The 12500-nt window shown below is 42.4% G+C and overlaps 1 protein-coding gene across 2 annotated transcripts in view; it reads left to right on the top strand.

Annotated features, from left to right (window-relative positions):
* Positions 1-8424, top strand: part of prdm1b (PR domain containing 1b, with ZNF domain) — a 14711-nt gene extending 6287 nt beyond the window's left edge. Inside the window, exons 3-7 of one of the 2 annotated variants that reach the window (XM_079589846.1) lie at positions 741-860; positions 2102-2351; positions 5197-6056; positions 6140-6268; positions 6390-8424. In XM_079589846.1, coding sequence (XP_079445972.1) covers positions 741-860; positions 2102-2351; positions 5197-6056; positions 6140-6268; positions 6390-6908 — 1878 coding nt within the window. In that variant the 3' untranslated portion in view covers positions 6909-8424. Of the gene's footprint in view, positions 1-740; positions 861-1840; positions 1984-2101; positions 2352-5196; positions 6057-6139; positions 6269-6389 lie in introns of those variants that run through there. The other variant, XM_079589847.1, reaches the window with a different exon arrangement.
* The last annotated feature ends 4076 nt before the right edge of the window (positions 8425-12500 follow it).

Here is a 12500-nt window from a genome sequence, read left to right as displayed (position 1 = left end):
TCCTCGGACAGCTGCGTGGTGTTGGGTTAGCGTGGTGCCGCCGGCCTCGTCCGAGAGTGACACACACACACACACTCACCCCCTCCTCTGACTCCATAAACCCTCTCTGAGCGGTTAATCACTAAAGACCAACCAATTAGTCACGCAACGCTAACGACTCACAATTCTCCTGTCAGCGCAGCTCTCGTCTCAGTGACCGTCCCTCTTACTTCTGACCGTCCTCACGTCTTCACACCGCATCGAGTCTGTTGTGGACGTGCTCAGTCTGGTTTTCCAGCACTAATATCCAAACGTTCTTAAATCAAGATGCATTTACTGGAGAAGCGACCCAAACACACACCGTGAAGTGCTGGTCCTGAGGGCCGTGACCCCCACGCCACACTCTGACCTATTTTACAGACTGGTTTCTGCGCTCGGCCGCGCGGAGAGTCCGCCACCTGCTCCAGCTTCTCTTCTGTCTCCTTTAAAGACATTGTTTGTCAATATACCAGCCAACTTTTGCCAGCGGGGTCACTGGGGTCAGGCTTATCGAGGACAGCTGTATGTTTCTAGGTCAGGGTCCAAGTCGAGCAGGGAAAGTATAAGTCTGTTTATGCACTTAACTGGTTAGCGTGTTACCTTAGGGCACCTATGACGTCTCCTACCGGCGTCTCCAGCCAACTCAGTGCACTTCCTTTTCAAAAGTGTGTCATTAATGATTTATTTGTATCGCTGGCTCACTCTTTCCGTCTCTCGTGCAGGTGACGGGGGTTTTCAGTAAAGAGTACATCCCTCAGGGCACCAGATTCGGACCTCTTCAAGGGGTCGTCTACACCAAAGAAAGCGTGCCCGCTCAAGCCAACCGGAAGTACTTCTGGAGGGTAAGTGACTTCACTATTGATCTAATCTCGCAGGGACTCCATTTCTGCGGAAAAGCTGCCAAACCGGTCATGACTTTCCCGAGAAGTTTAGCAGAAAGGAGCCGGAAGCTTATTCAATCATGCAAGAACACACACAGAAATGCACTGGCTTCTTCAGGACCGTCGTCTTTCTTCTAAACACACGCCTATGTTTAGACACACGCATGCATTCGAGTGAGTAGCGGTTGCTATTGTGCTTTTAAGGGCTTGTTTGGAGAACAGAGGAAGCTCTGAGATCCTGCGCTGTGGATTCTGTTCTCACACGCTGCGCTCAGCAGAAGTTACCCAGTGTGCCTGTGTCGAAACCATCCGACAAAACGCAAAGGATAGCGCAAGTCTTTGGTTTGTGGCCAGGTTTTAGAGAAGTCAGGATTCCTGCGCAGACACACACACACACACACACACACACAAATCACTTTCTTTTCAGTGCTTTCTGTTCTCATATCAGCACGCATCTCAGTGAACTTCAGTCTCTTTATCTCCCTGCCAAGGTCACTACATCTGTCTATGTGCGTGTTTGTGTTTATATGCATGGTGTGTGTGTGTGTGTGTAGGCGCACGCACGAGTGTGTGTGTGTGTGTGTGTGCGTATTTGCATGTCGCTTTGGGTTTTCCTAGTCTGAGCTGTCCTTTCCTTTCTCCGTTTCCTGTAAATCCTCTCTAACTTCCTGTTGCCATAAAGAAGTGAGTGACGCATCGAGTCACGTGACCGCAGGCAGGTGGACGGATGTGTCCGTGTGGGTGAAAGTGTGTTTGTGTTTATGAGTCTTGAAGGGTGTAACTGGTTAAAGGAGTGTCTGTGATAGTGGAGATGTCATGCCTCGGCACGTCTGCGCAGTGAATTCCCCCACACACGACTGAGAATGAAAGTGGGAGGAGTTGGGGGCGGAGCCTGTGTGTGTGACTGGCAGCATGTGTGGATCGTTTTGACGCCCAGCACTTTATAAAAAGCCTGACATCATTGACACACAAAGTTAGTCACACATCTTCAGCAGGACCAGCCACACACACACACACACACAGGTTAGGAGACAGAGGAGTTGATATAAACAGCTGTTTGACACGCGTTCTGTTCATGGCAGAGGTGAAGAATCATTTGTAACGACTGATTTACAGTGTTGATTTTAATGTTTAATTGTGATGGTTCTGACGACCTGCAGACTCATGTCTCTCTCTCTCTCTCTCTCTCTCTCTTCATCCAGATCTACAGTGGTGGCCACTTACACCACTTCATCGATGGCTACGACGTCCAGCGCAGCAACTGGATGCGGTTCGCTAACCCGGCGCGCTCGCGGGCCGAGCAGAACCTGGTGGCCTGTCAGAACGGCCAGGACATCTTCTTCTACACGCTGCGGCCCGTGGAGCCCCAGCAGGAGCTGCTGGTGTGGTACAGCCCGGAGTTCTCCCAGAGACTGTGTGGCCAGCCGGAGCAGCCCGACAGCCTGAAGCCCAGTGAGTCACGGCCCGGGAGTATCCCACATAGCTGGCGTTGGGGAGGGAAAATCTGCTTTCATGTGTATAGTGGGGCTTTGCTTTTCCTCTTGTGTCTGTACTGAGTTCTCTCTTGCTTTCTTGAAGCTCTGTGATTATTAGTCACTTCACTACCTTTTTATTTTGCCCGGTGTCTTTATGTGAACCAGCCGACTCCTTTAATGCCTTGAACTGGAGCAAAAAACACAAATAATCAAGTAACTGATCATTGAACAAAAGACTTTTACAATCATCCGTGAAGAGTTCAGGAATTAACGGCTCTTCTTCCGCGTACACTGGTAGGCTTTTATGTATATAGTGGCTTTTCTTCTTGTATCTTTATTGTGTTCTCTTCTGCTTGAACTGAAACAAAGTTGGCTTGGATTATTTTTTTTTTATGTAATTTTCCTAAATAATTCCAAGAAATCGGTCTTTGAACGAAAGTGAAATTTAGAAGGCTAAAGACTTGTTATTTACAACTTCGAAGATAATTGAGTTCAGTAATCAACGGCACCCTCAGATCTTCTGCGTACACTAGTAATATTGACATCCAAAATATATACGGGAGGATGTTTGATATGTTTTTCGTTATGAGGCAGTGTCATATACAGTCAAACCAACATTTACTCAGACACCTTGCTATCCTAACTTCCATAAATGAACTATAGTGTCCTGCACTCACTAGTACAGCAAATATCAGAGAATATGTCTGAATAATTTGATGGCTGAAATGATATTATGCCACTAATAGCAGCATACTGTTAAATGTTTACTGAAAATTAGCTTTATATATAAAGAACAGTAAGTCAGGGATTCATTTAACACGTGAAAACATGAAAGTGACTGTCAATGAACCTGTGTGTGTATGAATGTGTGAGTGCGTGCGTATGTTTATGACCAAACGCTGGATAGCTGTCATGCGATAGCGCCTATATCACATTGATTCAATCTAACACTGGCACTAATCTTCTTCACTCTTTGGAATGCATGTGTGTCTGTTGTTGTGCGTTTTGTGCGTGCATTTCTCTTTGCTATTGTTAAGGACCATTACCTGAGTCATGCCGACACGTAAACGCTTCTCTCTCGTGATGCTTTTACTCAACAATTACACCTGAATATCCCTCTTTAGGAAGTCATGCGCCGTGAAGAACATCAGCCTTTCTTATATCCTCTTCTTTTTCATTTGGATCATTCATTGCCCTTTAAAACAAGTTCTCCTTCCTTTGTGAGGTTCAAAGAAATCTGTATATTCAGTTTTAAAAGCGTGACATTACATCATACAGCTGTTTTTGCTGGAGTTTGGCACTTTAAGTTCTTCAAACACATCTGCTGATGTTTAGTCTAATTTAAAACACGGTGAATATCCGCTGCGTCCATTCATCCGTGTTCCTCCGGAATTTGAAAACAAATTTATACACATTTGACATTTGTTCGGAGTTTCGAATATCCATTTTCACTTTCCTCACGGTAGTTAGGAAATGCCTAGACGATGCCTGTAAATGTTGCACCAGATTGGGTTTGAGGAACCACTTCGACCACAAGGGTTTTAATGTGTTTGTGTAATCTTCCCACTGCTGTGTGACACACTTGAGCCTTGTACCACTCTCCATGATTTAGCAGGTTTTGTCTGAGTCACCACAAAGGTTACTGAAAGAAGCTAGCTGTTGTGGCTTTCTTTTTACAATCTCTGAAGCGAAAGGACAGTAATAATCTGAGCTTATCTCGATTCCCTGCATAACAGTCAGTAGCAGTTAGTGATTTTTCCCATGCTCGAGGACATCTGCTGTTATGGTGAGTCAGAGTAGTTTCTGAGTGAGAAGTGTCACCGTCACACGAGTCTCCTTTCTTCCGATACATACATATGGCCCTCCACCTCGCAAACATACACACACCCACACTGCGAACACCCACACGGTTGTAATCTAGGTGCTGTGTGAAAGCAGTACTACCTCTTTGTCAAACAGAAACCAGTCAGAGATCTTCTGCCTGTCAGCTTTACACCGAAAGAGCTGCCATTTACCATAAGTGAGCGTTTGAGGAGGAAGGTTATGAGTAGGTGTACGACACACAGGCATGTTCGCTGGGTGACCGGTGATGTCGCTCTGTGAAGACTTTGACCTGCTTGGTCAATCTCAGCAAACATGAAATGTGTTGACTTGCTCACAAGTTTCGGTAACACTTTATTTTGATGGTCCCCAAACTGACTGTAAGCTAACCGTCTACTAATACTCCAATGAGAGTGAGTTGCAGGGGTGTCGCAATATATCGCAATACAAAAATGCAACAATATGTATTGTGTATAGTTTTTTTTTTTAAATCAAGTTTTCAGAGTGTCAGTACTACATTAAACTGCTATATATATAATGGTGAATATAATATGTAATAATGCAATGGGGGAATATTTGTAGGTCCTGATAATGCCAAATGTAAAAAGTGGCCTACATTTTTTTAAAATATATCTAGTCAGTGACAGAGTGCAAGTCTAAAATAATTCTCTATTTTCAGCTTTAGAATCATGAATATGTCTCTATTGTCCTGTGCATTGCGTTTCCAAGCCTATTTATTTATTTAGCATTTTAATCAACAGTACATTTTTCGTTAACCTTTTATGTCTTGGAGTATCGCAATGATGCCATCTCGTGAGTTCAGTATTGTGATATGCATCGACTCGTGACATGAGGGTATCATTAAACAGCCAGTGAGTTGACATACAGTAGTTGCAGAGTAGAACATCCAAGCCTCGTTCTCGTGTTCTCACCTCTGCTGTCTGTCAGCCTTCACACTTCTCTGTGCACTGTGTGACCTTTCGTGTCCTCTCTTTCTACAGAGTACGTGCCTGACATGGACTATCAGAAGCCGTACGTCTACTACCCTAAACAGGCCTCGAGCCCACACAAACTTCAAAGCGAGGGAGAGGAAGACGAGATGGACGAAAAGATCGACGTAGAGGTCATTGAGAGGGACACGCCACCTGACACACCGGACGAACAGGTCGTGGATTTCAGCAAGAAGATCCACAGAGCTGTGTCGCCACAGTCGGTGCGTTCTCCACATCCCAACCAGAAGGAGATGAACATGAGCGCTCACCCGTATCCCACCCTGTCTCCACCGCAAGACCTCCCGCTCCACTTACACGGCCTCTACGGTCATCATCGAGAGGGTTTGATCTCGTACCCTTCCCTGCCCTCGCCTAGACCTCTGCAAGCTCCTTATCCACTTCTACCACAGTACAATCCTCATTATTCCCGTTTGCTGTTGCCCCCATACTCCCCTCCCTTCCCGTCCATGTTGCCCTCGAAAGGGGGTCTCCGGTACAACGGATTCCTGGGAAGTGATGGCTTATCTTACCCTTCAATTCCCCAACCTGGTCTGTTACCAGTTGCCCTTCCCTATCCCTCCCCGCTCCATGGAGGATTGAAGGAAAGAGTCCCGAATACTCCGCCCCGGGGAGCCCCGGCGACACCAGAACTCTCCCCTCGGCAAAGCTTCCAGAAGCCTCTCTCTGAATGCGAAGAAGCCATTAACCTCAGCCTGGCTTCGCCCAGGAGCACACCCCCCCGGTCCTCGTCTTCTCCACCAACACCCGGGTACAAATCCCTCCCGTACCCACTCAAGAAGCAGAACGGCAAAATCAAGTATGAATGCAACGTCTGCCTCAAGACCTTCGGTCAACTGTCCAACCTCAAAGTGAGTACTCTTCATTCAAAGTCTTGTTTTGAGAGATGTGGTATGATGTGGTTAAGACTAAAGGGTCTGTGTTTGCTTTGAAGGTGCACTTGAGGGTCCACAGTGGCGAGAGACCATTCCAGTGCAACCTGTGCAAGAAGAGTTTCACCCAGCTGGCACACTTACAGAAACATCACCTGGTCCACACAGGAGAGAAACCACACGAATGCCAGGTGAGCATACCGTGCTGTCTGCATACCAGAGCAACGAGGTGATTATGTAAGGCAGCTGAGAGGTTGTTGTGTGCCGCTTCTCTTCGAATTACAGTCTGTGATTCTCTTTGAATGTCCACAGGTGTGTCACAAACGCTTCAGCAGCACCAGCAACCTGAAAACACACTTGCGTCTGCACTCGGGAGAGAAGCCGTATCAGTGTAAGCTGTGTGGAGTGAAGTTTACCCAGTATATCCACCTTAAACTCCACCGCCGGCTTCACAGCTCCTGCGACCGACCGTATACCTGCCAAACCTGCACCCGAGGCTTCATCCATCGCTTCTCCCTTCACCTCCACCAGCGCTCGGGATGCTGTCCCAACTCCCGTCCCGAGATCCCCGAGCTGGTGGAGCGCTTCGACGCCAGTCACGAGGCCGAGGCTCTTCCGGAGAACGCCGGAGACGCTCAGGTAGACGCCGCCATGGAGAAATGGCTGGCTAGGAGTCTGGAAAACGGCGAGGGGAAGGAGGACGTGGGATTCCTCAAGGCTTTCAGTTCTTCAGTACCTCAGGGAGTGACCATCATGGGTCATCATCACCAGGAGAGAGCCAGCGTGGTTCACTTCAACCATCGGCACGCTATTAAGACTGAGGAGGAGTAGATGACGTATCCCAGCAAGCAAAAAGACGTCTAATAGCCGTTTAATAGCCGAATCGTGACTATAGATTGACCCTGACACTAATATCTTGTAGATATTATTGACATCGGTAACATGATGGGATATCAACCGTCTCATGCGCTGCCTGGCCTAAAACTACAATGAATCAGTTTTGACTATAAGTGGGCAACAAATAGCATAGAACATGTCAAAGAAATGAAACCAAACACCTTGTAATCACTGTTGACTTTGCTAACATGATGGAACATCATACATCTGGCAAAAACAACAAATTACTCAAAGCCGGACTCTGTATCGAGTCTATAGTTAACCGAGACGGTGATATGACGGCTATTGCTTGCTGGGATAGCTCCTTCCGGTCTTCCAGAAACCCCTCAAAAAATGCTATCTATGCACAGGGCATTCCCTAGTTGACCAAAAATCCTCTCTTTCCTGGGAAAATCAGAGAGAAGATGCGTAAACCAAGCCAATGAGAGCCGCACCAAACAAATAGTGTTTCCAAAGACTTGAAGAAAGTGATTGCACTTCTGCCCTCTGACCTGTTGTAGAACGAAGATGTGAATCATAATGTCCTCATCTGGTTTTCAAACCGATGTCAAAGTCTGTTTGTGTGAGTTTGTCTTAACTTATTATTGTTGAGTTTTTTATTTTTTTGAGCACTGTATCAAATGTTTTAAAACTTGTTTATATGTGTACTTTTTATGTGTGTGTTTTTTTTTTTTTTAATGTTGGGATTCTCAGGAATTATGTGTCAATCCCACTATGGACACTATATGTTACAGTCCCAAATGGACTGGATCTTCTCCGTCCATTCCCAGTGTGGTCTGTGTGCGAGTGTGTACAAATGGATGTATGTGGCTATGATTTTACCTGGTGTTCAATAATTCTGAATTTGATCTTTTATGAAAGGATGTAAAATGTATCTTTTCAAGGGATCATTCACTGTAGCTTCTAAGAATATTATAGCGGTTTTCTCAGATCCTGAACCCCTTTGACATTGGAAAGAAAACATGCCTCCCTTTTTATTTAATATTTGAAATATTCTTTGTTTTCTTAGTTTAATGTTACTTGGTTGTGTCTACCAATGTTTACTGTTGTCTCTTTAATCCAAACAAGTATTGTTAGCACTATGAAAATGATCAAATCGATGTAGCTGAAACTGAATTTGCCAATCATGAAGATTGCAATACTTCTTTTTTTATAGACTACAGAACTACAGACACAACAGTACCTCATACTAAAGTTAAATTGTTAGTTTAATATGTTATGCTCGTTTAATTTATTTGATGTCGGCACTGGAAAAAGCAGGAACTAGATCCAAGTGCAGGATATTTGACTGTTCGCTGCAACAGGGCTTAGAAAGGAGACTTTTTGTACAGTTCTTTTGTTATCCTAGTTTATTTTTGACTCAGTCCAAAAGATGTTGATACTTTATATGTGAGAACCTATTTTTGACAAACTTTTATAATGTAGCGCATTAAACATACTTGTCTAAGACCTCGCTCTGTCCGTGTGAGTGTGTTGTTGATGACATTTCTCTGTCAATAGAATCATGTTTTCACACTCGTTCACCATCGGCTTATTCGCCTGGAAGTCCCACGCGAACGCTGCTCTCTGTGGTCGTATTTCTAGAAAGTAGAGGAACTGAAATTGTTGCTCATCAGCTAAACCTGATCAAAAATGCCCACCGTCACATGCATTGCTGTTTTTCATTTTGACGTGAAAAAGAAAGGATAAAACACCCCCAGCCTTTACCTACCGTTACTTTTTACAGTAACAAATAAATAACTCCTCCCAGTGATTAGATTATAAACAGATGATAACAAGACATATATAATGTTTGATTACTGAAGAGACTCTCTGAAATATTTATAGGCTGGTTAAATGTGTTCAACTAACCCTAACACACCCGTGCACCTCAAATTTAACTTTATGCAAAATTATGATACGTTTGTTTCCACAATGTTACAAAAAATTATTACAGGGCTTTCCTGTAGCTCAGTGGTAAGAGCATTGCATTAACAACGCAAGGTTGTGGGTTCGATCCCAGGGGATTGCACATACCTATGTATAAATGTATAGGATAATGCAATGTAAGTCGCTTTGGATAAAAGCGTCTGCCAAATGCATAAATGTAAATGTAAATGTAACTAACTAACCTTTTTCTCAATTAACCCCTTCAGTGCTGTTTGCTTGTTTTCGGCATTGTGGCTGATTTGTAGTTTGTATCCCCCAAAAAATATGGCAGTCATTTTTGGCTGAGATGAGTAGTTTTCAAGTTTCAAGTTTAATTAATTTAAGCACTTTTAAAAACAGCCACGAGACTGACCAGAGTGAATACTAAATATCCTAAATATCCTCGACAAATCCTAAATATACACACTTAAGATAATACACATAAATATAATATGCACATTTAAGAAAGAAAAAAAATCATTACGCCAGAGAAAACAAATATGGTTTTAAAAGAGATTTTATAAAGTACAAGTGTGACTTTTCGAATCATATGCACGCATTTTTTTTTTTTTTTTTTTTGGTGTTCACATAGCAAGTGCCACAAGAGTCACCAAGTGTGATGATACCCTTCATATAACACAGAAAAAAACACTTTTTTATGTCGGTCAAAAGTGACCAAAGGGCACCACAGGGTTAAACGTCCTATATAATGTAAAAGTCATATCTAGTATTTGTGAAACTGGAGGCTAATATGAAGCAAAGCATTGGTTTGAGTGACTGATCTGGCGGGTCATGGTCATCTTTCACTGCTCTTCTAGTCTCTATACGCTGCTAAACCTGCGGTGTGATCAACAGATGTCGGTAATGGAAGACAAGGCAGTTACAGTAAGACATGTCTCATGTCTCTGTCCTCCGAGTTCAACACTTATCTGTTTCCTTTAGTCAAAGCCTCCCCTCTTCTCCCCTGGCACACACACATGAAGGGAGAGCCCCGGGCCACACACACACACACACACCTCACCTCAGACCAGAACAAACACACCTCAGCGCGTGTGTGTGAAAGAGAGACGAGTGAAAGAAAGAGCACTTCTGTCATTGACAGCATGTAAACCACCACTTTGAATACATTTTAGGAGAAGTTGCGAGAGGCCCTTTTATGGCAGAGAGAAACAGAGAGAAGCATGTGAAAACACACCGCAGAGAAAGAAAGACTTGCTGTAAATGACATGCGGAGTGTGTGTGTGTGTGTGTGTGTGTGTGGGTGTGTGTTTGTGTCATGTTCAGAGCACTTGCATTGCCTTCCTGCGCAGACTTCAAACTTCAAGCCTTCAGTAATTGCTAAAGCAAGTCGTTCTCTGAAACGCAGAAGCTTTAGTTCCTGTCAACAGCGGCCAGCGGCACTGGGGCAGAAGCCCTGCGAGCGCTAGAGTACAGTTGTTATCTCCAGCGCTTCACAGCACACCATCAGCTGATGACTGCATGAGCACACTGTACAGGAGATCGGAAAGATTGTTTACGAGGAAAAACTGTTGCATTCTTTCTACTTCATTCAAAGCGTTACTTGTCGTTCGTGAAAAAATGTTTCAAAGTAAATCCTGCACTAATTTGCTTTCAAATGGAAAACTACATAATTAGGTATTATTAAACCTATAATTAAGTTGTGTTTTTATGTGACCAGCATGGCTTTAATCCTGCCAGTGTTATTAATTATAGTTTTATTAAAACATATATTTTTAGTTTTCATGTTAATTTTAGTTTACTTTTTAGTTAGTTTTAATTTATTTCCAGGTAATTGGTTTAGTGCCTCAACTCAAACTTATTTCAGTTTATTGCCAACACTGAAAAAAATTTGGAGTAGGATTTACTTGAAAAAAGCTAGGAAAGTTTTTTCACTCAGAAAATGCTAGTAAATTTACAAAGATTTGCCAAGTAAAAACCTAAACATATTTATCAGTAGCTTTAATTAGAAATCTTTAAGTTAAATTTACTTGGAATATGGAATTAAGTAAACTTTACTTAACCTAGTTAAGTAAAAGTAACAAAGAAAATAAGTAATTTTAACTTGGCTATTAAAAGGTTGATTAATATCGATTTAGTTGAAATTTCCTTTACATTTTATTTCACTCAAAAACAATTTTATTGAATTATACCAGTCATTTATAGTATGTGCTTTACTTCGAATATCTAAGCAATTTATACTTCATCATGTCAGATGTTAAGCATGATGTGAATGCAAAGACCTCAATACTTGGTAGACAATACACAATGGCGGTAACATTTGATGGATCGTTTTTTTTGTGTTTGAATGTGTCATTTTGAGCAGAAAATTTACTCGAAATGTCACAAAATGGCAAGTTACTAATCCTGACAACAAAAGCAATAATAAAACAGTGTAAATACAGCTGGAAACCAGTGAAAAATGAACCTCATTAATTATTCAAGGTCCAGTGCATGATGGGAACCCCAGTATCAGAAAAGTTGAGTATTTTTTACTTAATTTTATTGAGTTGATATTTACGCTTTCATTTCTACTCGCTTGAATTAAGTACTGATATGGAACTTACTTAGTTTTTTTAATATTTTTGCCTGAACTAACTTTTTCATGTAAATTACATTATTGTTTTTTCAGTAGTATTTACTTCACCAAAAAATATTTTTTTACAGTGAAGGCAACATTTCTGATTTTCGTTTAAAGTTTTCCAACTAATATTTATATTTGATTGTAATTAATCTTGTGAATTATGAGTAAATCTGCGGCCCACAGTTTTAGGCTTGACCTTTGCCACTCCTGTTTCCAGTCGGGCGAAACATCATTTTAAGAAGCACATCAAAGATAACCGGTGTCATACAGTCCAACTACAAGCCTTTAAGACATAATTCACCTACAAATGAATGATTCCTTATTTTTAATTTCATAATTCCTTTGATGTTGCTCCATTAGGGTAATTAACTGGCCTCAGTCGCGTGTGTAATTTGAATAACACTGAGAGGACGGCATTCCTGGCGCACGGCCACACTTCATCTTCTTATCTGTCAATCACTCTGAAGAGTCATTATGTGTCTCTGCTACACGAGAATTAAAAGTGCAACCGGCGCGTCTCTTCCAGCGAAGCCGAGTCTGGAAAAGCAACATTCACGATTCGACACATTATCATATCTCATCTTACTGTCGCTTCACAGCAACGTCCAATCACACAAACACGCCATCGTGTTAGATGCAAATACTAGTTCATGCATTGACAATTCATCTACACTCTAAACTAATTACGTAACATCCACAGTAACTGTGAAAGCTTCTACCGTAGGAACTGTTGAGAATACAGTAATATTACTGTGAAAACAGCAGAAGTCATTATTTAATGTTATAACATATAATAACCTTTTTAGCATTTCAAAATGTATGATTAACAACCTGATGCAGTAACTATTGTAAAATGCTACCAAGTTTCATTTAGACCGTTAATATTTGTGTCCAGTTTGACACATGGAAACATTCTGCTGCCTGTGTGTGTTTATATACGGTTCTGCATGTTAGGACACATTCTGACACAACATCACAATAATACACATCTCACTCGCTGTTGCAAAGAAGTGCACAACTCCATATGACCTTTCCCC

The sequence above is a fragment of the Phoxinus phoxinus genome, assembly GCF_949152265.1.
Source record: "Phoxinus phoxinus genome assembly, chromosome: 19".
NCBI classification, from domain to species: Eukaryota; Metazoa; Chordata; class Actinopteri; order Cypriniformes; family Leuciscidae; genus Phoxinus; species Phoxinus phoxinus.
Note: the sequence above shows the minus strand (reverse complement) of the source record. Positions and strands in the feature narration are given on the sequence as shown.